The sequence below is a fragment of the Harpia harpyja genome, chromosome 16 (assembly GCF_026419915.1).
Source record: "Harpia harpyja isolate bHarHar1 chromosome 16, bHarHar1 primary haplotype, whole genome shotgun sequence".
Lineage (NCBI taxonomy): Eukaryota > Metazoa > Chordata > Aves > Accipitriformes > Accipitridae > Harpia > Harpia harpyja.
In genome coordinates, this window is record NC_068955.1 from 25,425,759 (window position 1) to 25,447,895 (window position 22,137).

The 22,137-nt window shown below is 35.9% G+C and overlaps 2 protein-coding genes across 4 annotated transcripts in view; one reads left to right on the plus strand and one right to left on the minus strand.

The window, feature by feature from the left end:
* The window catches only part of IMMP1L (inner mitochondrial membrane peptidase subunit 1), a 51,750-nt gene extending 43,741 nt beyond the window's left edge, over window positions 1–8,009 (plus strand). Inside the window, exons 7-8 of one of the 2 annotated variants that reach the window (XM_052811629.1) lie at window positions 4,288–4,369; window positions 6,873–8,009. The gene's annotated coding sequence lies outside the window, so the exon portion shown is untranslated. The remainder of the gene's footprint in view (window positions 1–4,287; window positions 4,370–6,872) is intronic. The other variant, XM_052811630.1, reaches the window with a different exon arrangement.
* The window catches only part of DNAJC24 (DnaJ heat shock protein family (Hsp40) member C24), a 37,790-nt gene that overhangs the window by 5,119 nt on the left and 10,534 nt on the right, over window positions 1–22,137 (minus strand). Inside the window, exons 1-2 of one of the 2 annotated variants that reach the window (XM_052811633.1) lie at window positions 7,470–7,587; window positions 5,975–6,113 (exon numbers count right to left, since the gene is read on the minus strand). In XM_052811633.1, the coding sequence (XP_052667593.1) occupies window positions 5,975–6,113; window positions 7,470–7,526 (196 nt within the window). In that variant the 5' untranslated portion in view covers window positions 7,527–7,587. Of the gene's footprint in view, window positions 1–5,974; window positions 6,114–7,469; window positions 7,588–22,137 lie in introns of those variants that run through there. The other variant, XM_052811632.1, reaches the window with a different exon arrangement.

Below are 22,137 nucleotides of genomic sequence, written 5' to 3' on the forward strand. Positions count from 1 at the left end.
TTTTGTGTGTTCTTATTTGATCTACATCATTATTATTACAACCATGGGTCCCTCGTTAGTGGTTCTCTGAAATAAACTGGTGTCTGATTTTCACTCCCTTGCCAGAGAAGGTTATATAAGACTGGTATTGTTACCAGTACTGAGTTACGTGGTGGGCTTACTTACGTGTGATGTCTGCTCAAGCTGTAGAACTCTGTGTACTGAGTTGTACTTTCTCAAACATGTTCCTGAACATACAGGGAAAACTGTGAAGACCTGATCAACTACCATAACTTGAAAAACACATTTTAATTCACAAGAAGTACAGCCTGCCTGGCTTTGCCATCTATTGGATTTGTCTGACAACAAGAGGTGAAAGGATTCTGCAGCTCCATTGTCTCAACTGCAGGATCTAAGAAAACACTGGCAGGCTCATCAGAGAGGTTTATGAGCCTGCAATTCAAAGAGATTAAAAGGAAAAATCTACTGAGATTCTTTCAGGCTACAGAACAACATTAAATAACTATTAGCAGCTTGGTTCAGTAAAGCTTTACTAGAGCCCTTGCTGGGTCATTCAGAAATTGTAAAAGAGGAAAGGTATTTAAGTTTCACTTGAGGATACAATAAATATTTCTTGGGCTATTTAAGGCTGAGTTTTAGGGAAAGGGTTGCAAGCAGTAAATGGAAATTTAACCCTTTTAACAGTTTATGATAATAGTAAAAATAGTCATAACACTTAAAAGATTTTTCTAGTTCTTTATCAGTCATATATTCTTAGGATTGATTTTTTTTTTAAAACCAAACACATAATTTAAAAAGTTCAAGATACGTATTGTCAACCAAATACTGTTCATAGTATCTACTCAGTATCAAAATCACCGTACTCAAAACCTGGATGTTTTCACAAGTTAATTTTTTCTAATAGGCTGTTTAGTTTTTAAACAATTACTTAAGTTTGAGTCTCTTGCATTAATTCAAAATAACCACGCTTACTTTAATCTGACATTATAAAAAAGTCATGTATTAAGAATTTTCATGACAAAAAGCTATGTTAAAAAAATACAAAAAAATACTGCTTCACTTGTAGCCAGTGCAGATTAGTATTAACTCCAAAGCGCTATGATAAAAGGCTTGTGTTCCAGCACTAGCTGAGGGTCTATAGCCATAAAATCCACGGCTAGAGAAGGAATATACGCTTCTGTCACTTAAAAGAGTACAACCTGGCACACTGAAAAGCCTAAAGTAACGGCCATGTTAAAAGCTTTATTTTGGTCTAGAAGTATTTTTTTTTAAGAAGGAATTTTCTTAACAAGGAACAACTAAAATACACTGCATTAATTTTTTTCCTTTCTTATAATAAGGTAGTCAAGGTGTTCAATTGCCATTTCTGCTAGCTCTTAAAAGCATTTTTGTAGACTTTTGTCTTGCTTCTCCTGCTTATTCTTGTAGTGGATTTGTAAGGTTATTCTTCTGGCATCCTATTTACCAAATTACGTAAGGTATCTTGATGTCTAATACAGTATCATCACTTTATTGCTGGAGCAGGAGGGAATGGGAAAGTGACCATCTCCAAAACAGTCTTTTCAGTTTACTGTACTAGGAGAGGACTGGGAAAGGAGCAGTGGGAGAAGGAGCTGCCTTCTATTTAGCTTCATTTTTCATTTTCCTAATATATGACCACACCTGTATAAGACTCCCTTTCTAAACCTGCAGTAGAAACTTAACAGAGGACCTATAATGCCTTATGTTTAAGAAACGAAGCAAGAACAAAACACAAATGATGCTGGAATATGTATTAATGTATGACAATTGAATCTGCAATATTTTTCTAAAAATGTAATTTAAAAACTGAAAATCAAAAGGAGGTATGTGCCAAGATGGGAAAACACCTACTGGTGATTACATCCCCCAGCCTATAAAGACTTGGGCTTTATGGACACCTGTGTCCATCATCACATAAAAACGTATTATCCTGGATAGAACCTCACTGGAGCCATACATGGAAAAAACCCTAGATTCTTAAATTTCTCCACCCTCTGCCCTAAAAACATATTCAAAGCAATTGGTTTTAGTGTCAATCCCATTACTAGCTTTGAATTATTTGCTACATTTAGTGTCAGGAATTAATCAAAGTCACCAGTTTATTGATTTAATTTTAACTGTGACCTTTCTGTTAATCATTCAATCATTAATAATTAAAATTTAAAATGAATTAGTAAAATTAATTATCTTAATTACATGATTGTTTAGATACACAGTTCCTTTGTATTTAAGTCAACAAAAATCCATAAAAGTTGCAGGGCTGCTACTCAAAGGGATCTTTGATAGGATATAGAAATGGGCTGACAGAGACATCAAAGGGTTCAACAAAGACTAAGTCCTGCTTTTGGGATGGAATACACCAGTACAGGCTGGGAGACAACTGGCTGGAAAGCAGTTTTCCAGAAAAGGATGTGAAGGTCCTTGAGGACAACAGGTTCAACAGGAGCCAGCAGGGCACTCTTGTGGCAAGGGCCAACCCCATACTGGGCTGTCTTAGCAAGAATGCAGCTGGCAGGTCAAGGAATTGATTTTTTTCCTCTCTACTCAGCACTTAACGAGATTGCATCTGAAGTCCTGTGTCCAGTTTTGGTCTCCCCAGTACAAAGCCCTGACATACAGGAGCAAGTCCAGTGGACTGCCAGCATGGTCAGGGCTTGGGACATATCATACAAGGAGAGGCCAAAAGAATAGGCAGGCATCTCACTGTCTACAGCTACCTAATAGGAGGGTGTAGAGAAGACTTCTCAGAGGTATGCAGCAGGAGGATGAAAAGTGAAAGCCAAAAGTTGCCAAAAGAGTCCTTATATCCAACTTGACAGAAGGAAAACACGTTTTGGTTGGTTTGGGGGTTGGGTTTTTGGTTTATTTGTTTTTGAGGGTGTTCAAACACAGGAACAGGCTGCCCAGAGCAGCTCTGGCATCTCCATCCTTGGAGATATTAAAAACTAGGCTGGAGAAAGTCTGAGTAACTGACCTATGTGGACTTGCTTTGAGCAGGAGATTGATCTAGATGACCTGTGAAGGTCCCTTCCAACCTACATGATTCTCTGATTCTGTGAAAAGTTTTTTATTCTTTCAAACTGTGACACAGAAGCATGAACTTCCAGGGTTCTTCTAATATGAAAACCATAGAACAGTTTTTTTCCAAGCTAAACTCACTGAAAAACTTTTGGTAATTGTTACTGTCATACTTGATTTTAACTGCATATTCATCTTTTCTGAATGGGATACTGAACAAAGAATGGAAAAATCTCCAAGAAGAAAATCTGTTGAGGAAAAAAAAAAAGTCCATTCTTAATAGGTAAATTGTTATGCAGCTTTTTTCCATCCCCCAAATTTTTCACAGGGATTGGAAGCAAAAGATTCACAATTATAAAAGGGTATTCTTATATGTCATTAAAGATATGACAAAACAATGAATTGGAAAAATTTTCACAAAACATACAAAAAGGCAGTTCTTGTAAGATTCCCAGACCAGAATGGCTTGGGTAAGTATTTGAGCAAAACCTTTAACGGTTTGAGGTTTGTCCTTTCCTCTTTAATACTATGGCCTGAAGGCACAAAAAAATTAGTAGGAGATCATTGTGATACCTTCAAAGCAAAGCAGTATTAAGATATGAAAGCACATTCACTTGTTATTCTCAACAATCCAAACAAAAAGAAAATTAAAACCACAGAGCCCCACGGACTTTCAGCTTCTTAGAACTTGTCTGGCCACTGAATTTCTGAGCCAAGTAATTAAGATTTAGTTAGTATAACACTAGAAGGTACATACAAATACACAATCCATGAAATGGGAAAAAGACTACAGTGCAGAGGACTGACTTCCCGCTGACTGGCAGCCACACACACATGCACACTGGCATCCTTCGGATTCTGCTTCCTAGGCTTTGCAGTCTTACTAACTTGCTGTATTATCTCTCTCATCACTATTCCCCTTAGCTGCTGTCTCAACTCCTTTGTTTCTGTGAGCTGTTACAGCAGTGTCTACGAATTTGTCTAGAATCATGACTTCAGAAGCAGCTCGACAGGCATTCAAAGAACTAGAATTTATTTCACCATCATTTTGCTGCCAGGGAACTTGCTGCAAAGAATGCAGCAACACTGCACACGTATGTTACATGTAGCTTAGTTTGAAACAATGGGTCCTCTGTGAATGGCACCCTCTATATCAAAATATATCTATCCCATTACCATACCATTACCAAATGCCTGTGTGAATAAATGTACAATTTGTTTTCTTTATTTACTATGTCTTTTTTACAGAATCTTGAGATGGCTTTTCGAAGGACTCATCTGGATGCAAAAAAATCTCAGGAAATACAGATAACCTTTAAAATACTGTAGAGTAAGTTTTGTCAAAACTAATTTATAGCGATGTCCTTAAATTCCATGGGAAAACAAAGTAACTTATTAAATCTTGATGTAGTTCTCAGCTTCAGTGGATTAACCTGACCCAAGCAAAATGGAACTTCATAGCCTATATTTAAGCTTTAGGTAAAACTCACTAGATACACAAGACGACTTCTAACTTAATCTCTAATATTTCTTTTTTCCTGTACATATACAATTTGTGAAAATGGAAGACACAGCCAACGCTACAATGCTAAGAGTGCAACAGGATGAGAGCACTGGGTAGCAGAAATTCCTGTTCTGGCATCACGTTCAGGCATTTAAAAAATAAGTTTGAGATGAAAAATTTATTTAAATTTGATCTTAATACTGTTCACATAACAAATTAGCACAAGATCAATTTTTTCTTCATTCTTTTAAAATATTTATTCAACAATGCTGTTTTCACCCCTCTACCCTCTTTCCCAAACCCCACACAAAGTCTGAAATACAAGATTATTTAACTAGAGAATTCATACCGGGTATATACAATTATATATCACTCTTTTTATCCTGCAGTGATGCATATCTGCCAGAATGACTAAGCCTTTGTCTCTCAAAGTTCTGGTATCTGCAGCGGCAGGGGAGTTAAAAATCAGCACAAGAGAGAAAGGTCTGATGGTGTGCCAATGTACAATGGAAGAGAATTCAATAACAAGCTGCAGAGACAGTGGGCTTTTATCAGACACATTCAAAAGTGGTGGTGGCTACACGTCAATGCTGGACCAGAGTGTGTTACTGCAGAGTGCGACTGAGTGTTTTCCCCACAGGCAATACACTATTATTGACTCCCCCCATTAACATGTAGGGTGGATATACATTTATTGAAGGTTCTAATGGAAGGCTGAGGGACTCCTATCCTGAGGCCAAAGCAGAAAGACAGCCTATCACTTCATGTAATGGTAGCCCATGTGTGACAGACCTGACCTACATTTCCCCCCTTTCTTTCTCACAACAGCCTGTCACTGTTTTAAGAATCTATTTTCTGAGAGGTATAAAAAGAAATGCATGCTAGAGCTGCCTAGTTAATGTGTTATATTGGAATATTATTTATAAACCTGCTTTAAAATGACTAGTTTAGACTACAGCTGAATTATGAAAGCTACCATAACACACACACAAGCAAAAAGAATGTGTCTTAATGATTCTGAAGTGCTTATAAACCCATACACATTGAACACTACGTATAAATGGATTAATACCTATATCTAAGATACTGCAACAAAATGTAGTATAAGACTTGAAATTAAGAATGCTTAATGAAGCTGCCTTAAGATAAAAAGGGCTAAGGTCTATAATTAGTATAAATTTCATATTCATTCAAATTATTAGGAATAATGCCACCTAATGTTTTGTTGGAAGTAATTCAATGTTTTCACTAGCTAATGTATGTGTAGCAAAAGCTATAAATAATGGATCCACATTTGAAAGTAGGACAAGACTAAAAGAAACATTTGGTTCAGCAATAAACAGCATTTTAAAATACCATCCAACTACCACTCCCAGACCCTGCTTATTTAAAGAGCTGCTGCCACTACAGCACTCCTTGGCAGGAACCTACCACGCTGCTGCAGGTCATACTCTTTTTTTGTCTCTTCGTTCCCTAGAATTTTCCACGCTTGATCAATTTCGATGAACCTCTGCACGCGCTCCTCCACTTCTCCTGCTGGCACATCTGCCTTCTGTTTGTCTGGATGATACTGCCAATCAAAAAAAAAAAAAAAAAAAAAGTTGAGGGGAGTGGAAGTGAGGAGGGTGGAAGAGGAGCAATCAATAATGCATTTGATATTCAGTTAAAAGGACAGAGAAAAGGAGAAGGTCTGAGCTAAGGTGCCAAAGGAAGGGAGACAACGATGCTGCGCACAAGAGAAAACTGCCAATTTAATTAGACCACTGAAATGGCAACAAAACCACCAGTGGCACAAATGTCACCATGCGCACTGACGGCATTTTCTGGATAATTTGCTGATGGAATCATTGGTCTTATGGACAATTTACCTAGAGAGAATGACTACCACAAACAGAAATAGGTACATGCAGAGGACCACAACACAAGAACAAGAGGAGGTGCTGTAGGTGCTAGCAGCTCTCATAGTATTACACATAGCCGATTTAAACAATACCACCAGTGTTTATTTAAGGCTATTACAGATAAATTGAATGCTGTATTACATGTACCTAGCTTTTTTTAAAAATGGTAAATAGCATATACAAGATCAAATATAATTTATAATACATGTAATTCTACTTTTGAAAATACGCCTCAACATCTTTAATTTCTTCCAGTTCAGTGAATCAATAGCCCTTCCAAATATGTAAAGTCATGGGTCACTGGCTACAAAATGGTGTCATTTTAGTTAAGAAATGGTTATTTGAGGACATGGCTGCAAGAAATCCCATGTTAAAAAGGCAATAATAATTAAAATGGTAACACGTTTTCTTTACCATTTGTACTACAGGTTCTGAACAGAGCATTCCGACTTCTTTTTGGTGCAAATGTCTACTGAAAAGGAGCCCTCAAAGCTCCATCTTCCTGTAGCTTTAATTCATCTCCAATAATATCTCTTTTTGATATTTTAAATTGCTCAGTATAAGTGATGGACCAACAGGAAAGTTGTAATATCATCAGACCTATCAGCTGTTAACTGTGTTATAAATCAAGATATCCCTTATTCTGGAGCATTAACTTCTGCCCTTTATACTAACATCATTTGGGGCACTGAAATGTACAGCAGATTTTAAGACTTAGAACACCTGTTCTACAAGTATTTGAGCAGATTTCTGATTAATTGAATCCCTTTGTTTTAGTTTATAACTAATTTTGGAAAGGAATGAAAAGAATAATAATATCACGTGTGCTTTATAAAATCCAAAATTTAAAAGGACCACTTCTACGGGAGTCTATTTGCTCACTGATGTATGTATCTGTCGTTTGCACTGATGGGTATTACCTGGATAAATCCCCTGTATGACAAGAGAATGTACTTAAGAGGAAAATATTAAGCTTTGACCTCAAGTTTTTTCACAGGTATTTTTCCATATACAGAGGAATGTACCTGCAGCCCCAAGTATAAAGTCTGTACACAAATGTTCCACCATATGAGTAAGCACATGAAGTCACCTCTGCATTCAAGACTGAGGACTAGCTTGCAACTTGAAGTTATGGCTGAAGCGCAGTTGCAATCCGTAAAAGTTTATCTCTTAGCGATCCCTTCATCTCCACAACTGAAGATGACAAAATTCTAAGGTGCAAACAAATAAAAAATTTTTGGTTGTTGCATTTAGTCATTGTATTCTAAATAGCTAATTAGATAATGAGTAATTATACCTTTATTTGGTAGGCACTAAATTCGGTGTTCTGTCAGCATGCATCATGTTGTACGGTAAAAGCTATTTAAATGTATTATTTGTTTTCAAGTCCATTTTTCTGAAACCTTAGCTTTTCCAGCTGTATTTTAATTTTAATAGCATTTTTAACATTGGTGGTTGATTGTATACCACATTTGTGAAAGGTCATTTTAAGAAAAATCAATGCTTAATAAGCATACAAGGCAAAATAGTCAGATCACATTAAAGACTTATATGGTTTCCTTTTAGCAATGTTATTTATTTTAACAGTTATGTTGGAGGTATGCACCCAGCAGTTGCTCCTCAAAGCAATATATTTATCTAAAGAATGATACTTCATTATTTTAAAATATTTCAGATGCTATATTTAAAATTTGGACCCACCCTAAATATTGTAAGGTTAATTACAGTACCTAAAAAGAGAGTTTTATGACTGCTGTGTATTTCACTCAACCTGGATGATACCGTAAGCATTCTCCTACAAGCTTACACCCAAAAGGATGTAAAGGCCTATCCAAGGAATATTATAACAGACTTCGTATCACTGAAACATAACTAGATTTGAATAGCACTGCCAGAAAACTGTTGCTCATATTGTTATCTGTTTGGATTGGCCACAAGACTACACCTTCTCAGATCAGTTTCTGACAGATACATGAAAACGTTACTGACCAATTGCCCAAAACACCACTAAGAATACAGGCTTCTCTCCTGCCAAGAATGCTGAGAAAACACCCCCACAAAATTGGTCATACTTTTCCTTTACTACACCAAAACTTTGCCAGACTCAAAAATAATTTTGGACTATACTAGAAGTAGTCAGTGAAAAACAGTAAGCCACAAACATCACAAAAGTACTTTGGAAAAATAATAATCAATGCAGAAAAGGCTATTCTGTTCATTTCCTAAATAATGCAGAAAATGCATTATTCTTCAGATTTATCATTTAGCTTTTAACCTCTTTCCTATAGATTTGGAAAATTTAATATTTGTAGCATATGCAATTTTTATATTCAAAAGACTACAATTTCACGTAGCTGACAACAACTACATTGTAGGGGATCTTTTAATTTAAAAAAAAAACCAAAACCCAAACAAACTCTTTCCATTTTGGTTTCCATGCTTTCTGAAACTATTTGCTCCTTCCTCTGTTGGGCTTGTTCCTCTATTCCGATGCCTATAGTAGTCTATGTCTACACTAAGAAAAATCCTCAAACCTCTGCTCTTTTACTCTAATCCTCCCCCCCCCCCCAGTGACCCCATTTCCTCTGATTTCATTATGTACCTGTTCTCATTGACTCCCTTTTCCTACTCTCCAGCTTGCTGATCAAAATCCAAGAATGCTTGTCTGTAGCAAAAATCCACTGTTGATTCAACTGCCCATACCCTTTTCCATCTCTGAGACGGCAAATGAGGTGTCCTCCCTCCAGCTGATTTAGACCCTGTTCAGCCAGCTCAGATAGCAACCACAGAGGACACCTTCCCAAAGTTTCAACCAACCTACTAATAGCTGAAGTTTAGAGAGAGTACTCTAATGTCCTCCATCAATACTTCAGACATTAATCGACCACACTCTTTTTTGGTATCTTCCCTTATTCTTGGTTACCATATTCTTGCTTCTGGTTCTCCTCCCTCTCCAGCATACCCTTCAGACAAGCTGCCTCAACAGAGCCAGGGGTTTGGTTTTGTTCTCAGGGAGGTGAAATATGAGGTATGTTTCTGATCTCCTCCTCTTTTCCCATTCAGCCTTATTTCTGGGTTAATCTCAGCTGAAACCGTGTACAAGCTCCGTAATGAAAACGGACAAGCCTGTTTTCTACTCGACCTATCTCCTTCTACTCAAGCTGAACTATTGTTCCTCTCTCCCTCTATGCATCCAGTTTTAAGTTCTTAAAATGTTAGAGCCCCCAATATCTCCTGCAATATCACTTCTCAAAATCTGTGCAAATTATCTTCGTGTCATTCATACCTGCCACCTGAGCACTATTTTCAGCTATATTACTGCACTTAGGATATATTTAAATCTTTCTGGCTGCATACGTGTAACATTTTTAAGAAGCAATACCGCCATAAAACGAGCCTTTTTGCTGAGCACTCATCTTGATTTTTGAACATAGTAATAATTTTTACTAACTAGTTATTACTAAATAGGACTTTATAAAAACAATAAAGGATATTTTCCTGACTCCGACAGAAGGAGGGGAAAAGGAAGAAGGTTAGAGATGTATGCCCAATCTAGTTTTCCTTTTTTATACCTCTGCTAGAAGTAATTTGCTAACTTTCTATTACTAAAGACTGTCTGGAATTTATACCACTTTACAGCATATGATGCTTTGTGGTTACTGTGAATGTTAAAAAATAAACTGATTGATAATGGAAGTATATTAGTTCATCTGTTAACTATAAAAAATACCTTACACGCGATACTGCTAGCTCCCTGATGTTTATCTTAAACATCACATTGTCATAGTATTTCTTGAGGACTCTGGCTCTTGGTGTGAGCAATAATTTAAATTTTTTTTTAAGGGTTTTTGGTTTTTTAGTTTTTACAATCACTAAGAAAAATCTGAAAAAGCACGAACCTTGAAGTCTAAAGCTCAAATGAAAAACACACTTTAAAACATTACCTGTTGGAGACTTGGTGAAATTTTTAGTGCTGCAGGGAAACAGAAAAGCAGGCTAATACAAACTTAACCTCATGACCTTTTCAATTACACTATCATTACTATACCTTTCTAAAACAATTGTATTGAACTGTCTTATTTTTATTATACATCAGAGTCTACTTTTCATCAGTTTGGGTACAGTGGGCAACAGCATATCACTGGGCAAACACACTCTGAAACACAGATACAGGTTCCATTCACAGTTATATAAGTATCCAAAACCCCAGAAATTTTTCATGGAACACCTTAGTTTAGGTAAATTAATTGTATTTCATTATGCTAATCTATTACCTTTAATACCTACTACAGAATAAAGAACAAGCAAGTGAGCAAACTTCTGTCTCAGAAAAAAGGTGTTAATGTTATTGCATTCACCAAATTATTAAAAGTGTAGTGTCTCCAAAAATTACTTGAGTTCCATCATATATTTTATTTATACAGTGATATTTTTATTTATACAGCATACCACACATATGGTTTTCACCCACAGGGTTTGTATAAGAATTTGGAACACACTACAGCACATTCAATTGCTACATTATTTATTTCTGCCTACTTCATACTCCATGAAGTTTGGTCTCTTCTGCACTTTAAGAATTGCAAAATTAATCCCCGGACTTCTAATCTCTGGAAGTTAATAAAGACCATTTCATCAATAACTGTAATGGTATTACAACTCGATAACCATACCAACAGACCTTAAGAACTCTCATACCACAAGATGTGAAACTACGATAGCTGGTTGAGTGTTGGTCGAGCAAATCAACACAGGGATCACACACTAAGGTCCCTATCCTCCTAACACTTGTACGAGTTGCTTAACTTTATGCAATAAATGTGATAGGGTTGGCTGATTTTAATCAAATCCAAATTAGCAAGCAGAAAACCTCTAGTTAAATCAATTTATGTATGTTTCTTATCAGTACTCATGAATTTCTTTTGAAAAAGAAATTTACAGTACCCAGTGAGAATCAACTTAATACAACTCATTGGGAGGGGCAGGACGAAGCACAGAGGCATAGGTTTTACACTAAATTTGTAATCTCTTGCTAAACTGTGGAATATACGGTAACTAAACCACTTAATATAGGCAGATATACTCATAACTACTTTTCCACATGACAAATTGAAAAGGCTGATTATTTAGAAAAGGTTAAAAAAGTACTATTCCTTCTCATTTATTACTTAATACATTACAATGGTTATTTTGCCTTGTGTCTAAGGGGTATTCACTTTAAAAACCAAAGATGCACCACATCCCCGATTCCATACATCAAAACAGGAGGCTTTATTTTCTATGAAAACTACTACTTCTTCCAAATTTTTAAGTCATGAAAAAGTGCTTTCATTTACTACTATGTATTTCAGAGATAAGTATAAGGAACTTCTCCCCCCTAAAATTACACAGCTTTTAAGTAAGCCTATTTAAAAGGTAAACTTTCTGTTTTTTCTTACTGAGGGAAATGAAGTAGATCAGCTCTAAATTTTTTCCAGGGTTGAAATAAGGAGTACTCTCCACTTTCTATGGCTTTGTCTTTCCTACTTTCCAATATTTCATGCAAAGCTGTCAAACATTTGGAGAAACCTTCAGCAGCAAATAAAAAGTCATATAAAAAGGATGAACCAGATGTGGCTGTGTTAAATCTTGACCTTCTCTCCCAAGACAATTTCGGAAAAATATTTTCAGACTTTTAAATTTTTATTATACCCCTTTTAGATTTTTTTTTTCATAAGGGAAACCATTATTAAGGTTCTAAAATTCAAAAGTAAAGACAGACATAGAACAACGATGAAACCATTAGAGCTGAAAAATTAAAAAAGTTAGACTACTCTGGACTTACTATCATGAGTCATAAAGTAACCAATAACCAGTCAGTACTACCAACAGTTACAGCAGAGTACACTTCTAAACTATCAGATTTATTAAAGATTTTTAACTCTGAAATTATCTACAGTCTCATGGAATCACCTTGCTAATTAAATTGACAAGTTTAGACAAGTTTTGAATTCCTGCTTTATTTCAATAGGGGATGTGCGCCTATATTTGAATAAGGGATATATTTAAAGCTAGAGATGTGCCCTAAATTTTTGAGTAAATCAGGTAGTACGATTTTAACAGGGAATTACTTACATGCATTCAAGTACTTGTGCTTTTGTACTTTTGTAGGAACTACATCTAATGACTAAATCTAAGAGTAAGTAAGAGTCAGTGATAGAATATTAACACCTAAAATTAGCTTAGTATCTCATGGCATCCTTCTCCCTTTCTCCATGTTAATCATGTAGTAGTAGCTATGATAGTTTTATAGCCTGGCAGTATCTGTTTCACGTAATGCAGCTAGAAATAAGATTTCCAGCCAAGTACGAGTTATCTTTTTTTTTTTTTTTTGTCACGGTAAAAGTAACAGGAAGCCAGTGTTCATGACCTACACTATAACTGCAGTACCTCCTGGAATTTGAAAAAAGATCTGTATTCATATTAAAAAATTAGCAGTGGTGAAAGACACTCGGTAATGGTCAGGGAAGAGAATTTCAACCTAAACTTTACAAATAGAGCACTGCTCTGTATCTGGTGAAGCTACCATTTTTGATGAATGACAGAATTGAATTAAAATTGCAAACAGAAGAGGTAAAAGTCACAAAACTGGTATGCAAAGGGTTGGTTGGATTAACATTGCAAAAGTGAAAGTCACCATGGATAAGCATTGGATAGTATGAGATAACAGCCGATTAATAATGACACCGATTTCTGCTGATAGGAGAGTTAGATGAATGACAGCAAGTGGACACAAGAGTTAGATACTATGCTGTTCAGAAGAGAAAAAGAATGAGAGAGGAGGAAACATTGGAAGCAGCTGGATAAGAGAGAAACCCAAGCCATTATTTTGAAATAACATTGCCAGACTCATGGCTGGGAATCCAACAGAATGAGAAACTGACTCCTTACTGGAATAGCAAAGATTAATACCAAGCACTTTTAAAAATCACATTATCAGAATTTGGGGGGTTCAATCTATTTATTCTTGTATCAAAAGCTCAATACTGAAGAGGCAATATATACAAATTTCAGAATCAGAATTCTCTTTCAGAGTCAATATATGACAGTTTATTTGGTTAATAAGCCTAAACTATTATTTTATTTATTCCACATTATAATATAAAATAAGTTAAAATTCTTTTAAAGACAAAATGGGCGTAAGCAAGCACAACAGCATGCCTAACACAGTCTTGGTCTATACAAAGTTTGGCAACAAACAAGTGTGCTGCACTAAGACAAAATGCACAAATCATTACCCGTATGTCCCTTGCAATATAATGAAGTGCATCCTTTTAACAAATCAACAAGAACAAAATGCAGCAGTTAACATGAACATCATAATATTAGAATTGGAAACTGTGTTTAAAAACATTTCTTATGCTTTATACAATATTTGTACATTATCAACTCTAATTGTTATTATCTACAGGTTAAGCTAACGAGGTCAGGACGAAAGCTGTCAAGTGTTCTCATCTGACACAAGTATTCATAGGTCCATGCAAATTTGTCTGTAGACTACAGAGCTCATCATAACACTTCACATCATATTAAAAAGAAGCTGCAAGACAGTCAACATTAAGAAGAAAAATATTAACCAGCTATTTCCTATTTAATTTCCGATTGTAGTCTGAATTCTTGTTACATTCCCCTGCCTTTAAAAAAAAAGAAAAAGAAATTAGAATAAATTTAATGCCAGGCTGTTCTTAGGAGGAAAAGTCCTTCGCCCCTGCTTACAATATATGTAGTAAATACCAGTTTTTACTGGGACTTGCCAATAAATCTCACACCCTGACATAGAGTGTCTGTTCATACTCAGTTTTTGGCCGCTCTGCCACAAATGCCAACAAAGGGACCAATTAATGAAAACTTTCTTGATACATTCCCAGCGGATGAATGTCTGCCTTGCAGAAGGTACCTTGACAACATTCATCTCGCACAGGCCAAATGGTTACTCTGTGGTAGCAATTAAGACACCACCAGCCTTGGCTAGATTTAAACCAACAACCAAATCTGTTTAGATCTGACCAAATGCTCATAGAAATCTGGAGAAATTAACTGCTAAACAAGGGCCGGACTGGGTCATATAATTGCATCCATTTCTGTAGTTATCTACAGACCACGTCGACACATTTTTATTAGAAAGAAATTACAATTCTTAAAACAAGATTCCTTACTCTGGCCGCATGACCACAATGTTTAAGCCACATCTATAAATATCTAAGAAATCAACAACTCTTCTAAATCATTTCAAGAAACAAAGTAATATGGTAGGCTGATGTTCTGTATTTGTACTCAATTTTTTTCTCTCTTTCTCCATAAAAAGTGAGTGTTCAGTCTTCATATTGGCATAGCTTTGGACAACTAAGCTCAGTGCAGCATCCCTCCTCTTTCTAAAATTACATTTGGAAATAGAAGAGTTTTGTTGCTTTGATCCAGAAGTGCCTATCTGAAAGACTCTTGCCGCAGACTATGAACATGAGAGATGAGTGTGATAGCTAGTGGAAAAACCTTGCCTCCATTGCAAAGTTCATCCTAACTTCAGGTTTTTGACCAAGGGTACCCTTTCTGAAATCTCTGTCCTCAGGCAATTTAAAGTATGGCTGGTCAAGGCCCCAGACATCATGATCATTATCACAAAACTAGACATTCTGCTTCTATTGGTCTCAGGGCTCCATAAATTTATGTTTGGAACTATCCAAGATATTAAACTTGTGTATCTGAAATAACTATAGCTAAGCTTAACATGGTATAGGAGAGTGAGTTCCCCTCATCACCCCACACCCCAGCAAAATTGCACATTTCCAGTTCTGTATTATGTCATTTTAAGGCTTGTAGCAATATTTTATATCAAATTATGCAGCATGTATTGAAAGTTCCAGATCAGTTGATAGAGCACCAAAATATAAAGCTGAACAGTCTCCCTGCTGGACACAGCACAAAAAAGCAACCATATAATGCAATTACAACACTCCAGGAGCTATATAATTACATTTAAAGTTAACATTTTTGCTAATTTTACATACATTGTCACACTGAATACTTTAAGCCACAAATCCCTATCAGCATGTAACAGAATTAACACACGTATTTGGTATTACCTACACCATGTACATGACAGCTATATTTGAGCAATCAAGCACACAAGACTCCAAATGATCATTTACTCTGGTTATGGGCATGATATACAGATTAGAATCTATGCAGACTAGCTGTTAGGCTTTAGGGCTGAACTCTTTCTTGCAGAATCCATTCTGTGAAGGATTTAAATCAGAACACGGACTAAATTATAAAATCTTTTATTAAACTGGAATTTGAATTTTTGGATAACCGAATTTAAGAAAAGCACGGTTTAGCCACCTGTGCTGGTCAAGAAAAAAAGGTGACAAACATGCGCTTGGCCCCCACCCTGTGGCACTCACTGAAAGGTCACAGAAAGAAGCCATTTTCCAACTTCACCAGCTGAACTCATTAAATTAGGGCAGGATGAAAAAAACACTTAAGTATTTTACAAAAAATTAAGTGATTTATTCGCTAAAAGTGTTCTAAAACAGGAAGTGGTTTATTTCAGTAAAACAAGGAAGCTTAAATTGCAGGAGAAAATGAATTCATTTTGAAATAAATGTTTGTTGTAAACATTAAACTTTTCTCCTCTCATTGGAGGAGGGAGAATTTCTGAATGAACAGTATGAATTAATCACCAATATATTTATAGAAATCAATGGAAAAAACCTAATTACCAGTAACTAAATAATTCTGGCAGTACTACCTTGCCAGACAAAAAGTGATCTACAATCAAAATTACTTGATTTTCAACTGAAAAACTATTACAAACTAATACGTAATAGAAAACCAGTTAGGGTGGAACCTTAAAGCGTTCTGATGCTACCTGCTCTTAACTTAGAATGATTTTTGCTTGCCGTTTTATCACATGAGCCATAGGAAATCTTACTGCCCTAGTATTTCTGTCTTACTACTTCAAAAAGCAGGAAGAAAAACTACATAGTTTTATTTTAAAAAGCCTATTTCATCTATTTCTGTAATTTGTAGATCACCTCTTACATAAAAAAAAGACCTAAATAACCAAAAGGCTACGTGATTTTTAAGAGCAAGACTTGTACAAAACACAGGCTTGATACTTTGATACGTGCTCCTTCTATGAAATATTAAGCGTCCATAGCTTTCCGCAAGTTTACAGTGGAAAGTGAAGTTTTTCAGCAATGAAGACTTCTTTCACTGGAACTATGCTGAAATATTCTTTTTTAGCTTTTCTACATGCCTATTTTGCATATTAAGGTCTTATATAGGAGCCACCCTGAAGCAACATTACACTCTGGGCTCTGTGGCCTACATGGTTCATCAGGTACTAATTAGATAGCATGTTCTGTCAACACTTTCTTGCTGCTCTTCTATTAATTGATCAACCTGCCCAATTAATACAATGCAACACCACTTCCAAACTCCTTGAGATCCTTTACCTGTGAGAAACAAGGATGAAGGGAAAAAACCTCCAAAAGGGTCACAAGGTAACCACACTTGTCTAAGGTCTGGAGTGGCAATAACACCACTATGCTGAAAGGTTAATTAAGTTCCTACCAACATTCTCTTGAGCTTAAGTCTGTTTTTTATCTAAGAAAAAAAAAAGAGAAGAGTAAACACAAGCAAAAAAACATACTTCATCTAACAAGCTATATTAAATTTAGAAATGGTAACAGCTTGTGAAAAAGTAAAGACTGCAAAATTAAACTCATTTAGCCATTAACAGCATATTTATAATCAGAATTTGCAGTTAATATTAATCACTGTTAGATACTGCGTATCAGAAAATGTCATGAATATTGTGCAGAAACTACAGTATGCTAATCCCACCTACATATGCAAGAGTCCAACAACAGCTGCCCTTAGTCACATACAGTCAGAACAACCATAAATTCACATTTTATAAAAACTATAAGAAATAAAATTTTTTCTCCATTTATTACACTATACTAAAGATTGCAGAAGATAAAAAAACCCAAACGACAAAGCAGCTGCCAAGTACAACACACTACTGCCACCTAATGCTTACTAGAAGGTTACATCAAAAACATTTCATTGTTTCTCTGCACTATACTAGCATGATGAAAAACGGAGACCAAAGCAAATAAAAGTTTATTATTGTTTTTAAATATCTGCTTCACATTTCCTCCCCTACAGGCTTTCTAAATTGAAGTGATGTGATCATATCCTTTCTTGTACACAAAGACTGTAACAGGCAAGATGTATGTTCAGTGGGCTAAATATGGGACTCATATTTCATCTCCAAAAATATCAGGAATGTAATACATGCATTTCATTAGGATACCCACGTAAAGAAGTGAGTACATTCACTAGATCAGGTTCCACTTTTGTTTACATTTTTGTAAGCTATCCCCTGTTAAGTAACTAGCACAATTCAGTATTGAAAAGCTTCACATGTCAAGTATTTGGAAGGGGGGGGGGGCTGTGAGGAAAAAAAAAGACGAAAAGAGGTGTGGTCTTATGTTAAAACAGCACAAAGCAAAATTACTTTGAAGGTGCTTTTCTTATTTCAGTGATTTTTGCAAAGCACTCCCTCTGAAATGTGAAACTTCTTCACTTCCTGAAAAGAATGATTCCAGGTCTTAAACTTGCCTTCCTAGCCCACAATCAATCTTTTCAACATGTTCACTCAATTGGCAGAAGTTAGCAGAGAACAGGGAAGTAGCCTGCTTTTTCCACTTGCAAAGACGAGAAACAGAAAGTGAAGAGTTCCTTGTGACATTCCATCTTTTCATATAGAGATTTAAACTCCCCCAAAGGACATCTACCCGAAGACAGCTGGACAAAAGAGCAAGGAATTTATCTCCTTGATTCATTACTTCAATCCATCTCTTCTTCCTTTTTTCCCCAAACACAAACAATCTTTAAGCTTTTTAACAACTTTAGCCTTTTCCTACCTGATCATCTTATCTGCTTTGACACTGATTCCAGCCTCCACTGTCTACCTCCAGGATGATTCTTATTCATAGGAAATGTTCCTCACTTGAGGAAAAATAAAAGACAACAATTTCATTTTCCTTCTAATCTCTTATACCTTATCCATTCTATGACTTTTTCTAACATCACCCAGTGATCAACTAGCTGGTGAAAACTGTGTCCATTCTTATCCCTTTTTTCTCCTTACAGTCTGTCAAAATCAGAAATTTTTATGCAAGTATCAGTCTGAGCTTCCAGCACAATATTCAACTGCTTGCATGCTTTACACACATTATTAATCTTCTCCATACTGTCAGGCCAGAGATAACCACTGCTATACAAAACATCCTGCACAGCAGACCTCCAACTTCACTCGACACAAATAAGAACCATCAGAATAGAAATACTTTGGATAATATTATTGCTGCTATGGCTGTTACTACAAGGAAATATTTGCTGTGACTCAAGGTATTTGCAGGAAAGCATCATCAAGACAGCACATAGGAGGAAAAATGAATCTTCCTGTAACATTTCAGTTATTCATCACCCAAAGAATAATTTTAAAAGAAAATACCCACAGACAACCTGACTTGCTTTCTTTTAAAAACAGCCAGAATAAAAAAAAAGTTAGGATTAAGTGAATACACTTAATGTATGTGCAGACCACATAACTGGCACTCACTCATAGCTGAACAGTAAAAACAGAGTACGACACTATCAATCCAATGCTGCAAATTCTTGAAAATTACTGGTGTCCTCTAAAGTGCAATTAAAAAAAATAATCATAGAATAAATTACACTGTCATAAACTTATTAATTTGCATCTTGGATTTTTTAAAGTTATCTTCCTTAAACATACTTTGAACTTCCTCAACCTTCTCTGTGATTAAGCCAAGAATTTCATCACATCATCTTCTTTCACAGTTAAATTACACACATTGAGAACCTTAATTTCTGACCAGGGTTTTGAATGGTTCTATTATTCACTGGAAAATCTTAATCTTTTGTCAAGTTGGTCATGAATCTGAGCTGAGAGCCATCTGAAAAATCCAAAAAGAGATCCGCTTTTCCTCCTCTATACTTAGTGTCTGCTGCCAAATGCCCCATCTTTTGCATACTTGTTTTATATATTTAAGTACAGTAGCAGCAGGATTGCCACTGTAATTCTGACTATACTTTTATAGAAGTAAATTTCAACTTCCACAGAAGTAGTCACTTTCAATTTGATGCTACTTGTAAAAGTCCTGTGATTGCAGAGCTGGTCTTACACTAAGAAGTAATTTCTAATGAAAAATACTTTATTCTCTGCAGTAAATTATTGAAGTCTAAAGATTGTATCAGGTATGACCGGAATCCTTTCCTAATGCAATTGCTTTTATCATGGTACTGTAGTATTATGATACTACTATTTTGACCTTACACTCTCTTATTGGTCGTAACTACTGACAGTAGGTCTCCACTTTGTTCAAGGTAACACTCCGTGAATCTGCTACTTTAAAGCACTCCAGCTCCCCCTGCAAAAACAAGTAATTGCAGATTCTTGTTTGAAAACTTTCTCAAGATGAGAAAGATAACCTATTGCATTGGCAAGGGAAATGGACTACATTTCTGCAGCAGCAATAAGTAGTCCATCGTACAGAAAACTAAGTAATGAATTCTTAGTGCTTTCACCCCCTATTCCCCAGTCTCTAGAAAGATCTAACCCCTTTAGACTGAGAAGAGTCCAACAAAACAGTAATTACTTCACATGACTTTCACATTAAATATTCACACTTCTCATCCTTTTCAGCTCTTGAACAAACTTAATGCTGAAATGAAATGTAAAGTTTCAGTTTCTAGTGATAAAAAAGAAAATCAACTGTTGTTGTATAAATAGAAGCAAAAATTAATTTGGCTAATGAAGGTATGAAAATGAGGAGAGAAAACAGAACCTATGGTTACCAAAAAGTACATCTTTAGAAACAGCTTCTCTTTCATTTTCTTCTGCTTCCATGGCTCCTTATTTTCCTACAAAGAGCCACCGAAGAGCCTTAAAAGCTACTTTAAAAAGCCTTTTGGAAACTATGCTAGACAGCAGAAGATAAAGCAATAAAAAAACCCACCAAAAACTAGTGAAGAAATGAAACATTTTAAAATTTATAGGAGTATAAAGGTAAAAATAAAAATATAAAGGGAATCCTAAAAGCTCCTTCTAAATTTCCAGCCCCTGTGCTCACAATTGACACTGTTAAGTGTCACATTAAACAACGCTCCGTTGTTTAGGCATAAGTTAATGTGGCCCTAGTCATACAGTAATGCCAGTTACACAAATGGTTAGGAAACTAGTTTAGGCAAATGCTACTTTCATGTGAAAGCAAACCCCAGAATCCTGTATTGTATTGTAAAAAAAAAAAACAAACCACAAACAACCAGGCTGCTTAAACTACTGAAAAAATGGGCCTGAACTTTTCCAGCTGACATGTACGGTAGTGGATGAAGGAAAACCCACAGGATGCTATTTCCTGGCTGAGTAGCATCTGGCAGAAGGGCAGGGACAGGCAGTTAGGGGCAGTAGTCTTCAGCTGGCACCGTGACTTGCAAGATGAATACCTTTCTGCAGGCTAAGAAAGTCAACTACTTTGACACCCCACAACTTCCTAAGAACTGCTGAGCACAAAGCACAGTTTTTTGTGCTGTCCCCCCCCCCCCCCAAACCAAAGTATACCATTAATTGTCAGATTCATATGGAATACCTAAAAACAGAGAGAGACCTTTAAGGAGGTCAGATTTAAGCATAATGCAAAATAATCAAAATCCCTAAAGCACTTCAGCTGCAGAAGTCACTGTGGAAAGCAGGCCTTGAAGAATAGAGGACTTTTTAAAAAAAATTATTTGTTAGCAGTCGTAACTGTAACACTTGCATAACACTTCAAAAGTTGCAGGTAGTTTTGGTTTTTTGTTTTCCTGAAAACATTTCTTTCAGCTGTCCCTACCTCTGGGAGCAATATAAAATCTCTATAGTATTTGAAGCCGTTCATGATCTCAAAATAACGGGTTAAGCCCCAGTCAAATTATAACTTTTAAAATGGACATGAAAAGCTAAATATTAACAGAATTTAGCACTTCAGAAAACATTTGGGTGCAGAACCTATGAAGAAACCACCTACCTTTGATAAGGCAGCTTAACTTGAGAGATACATTAGTAAACATGTTACATGGTATCCAAATAAAAACAGAAGCACCACAGCCTGTTGTACAGACAATACTTTCCTATCTTAGGCAATGCCTAATAAGTCTAAAGCATCTTGAGAAGTTTCAACCCTTAAAGTCAGAAGCCATGAAGTATGCTATGACTATGGCACAAAGACTCCATTTCATGGATATATGGATATCACACCAGTATTAAAAAAAAGAAAAAAAACCAAAAAACCACATCGGCATTCAGTTATTTCAGAATTTCATAGCCATAGTGACAAAACAATTCCAGACATAATGCATAGAATCACATAAACTTTGCATCTAGTTTGGACTGGATTTACACTGATAGCTTAAAGGATGCATTCATATCTGGACTGATCAGTAGTTTGGTGTTTTACTTCTAATTCAAGGTTGGTTGCAGTTGGCAAATTTCTCAATTTGCAGGAAGGAAACAACTTTGACTGTATGTCCTTGTAACTACTAAAAGGGCATTCTTTCCAGATGACTCAAGGAAATCATGAG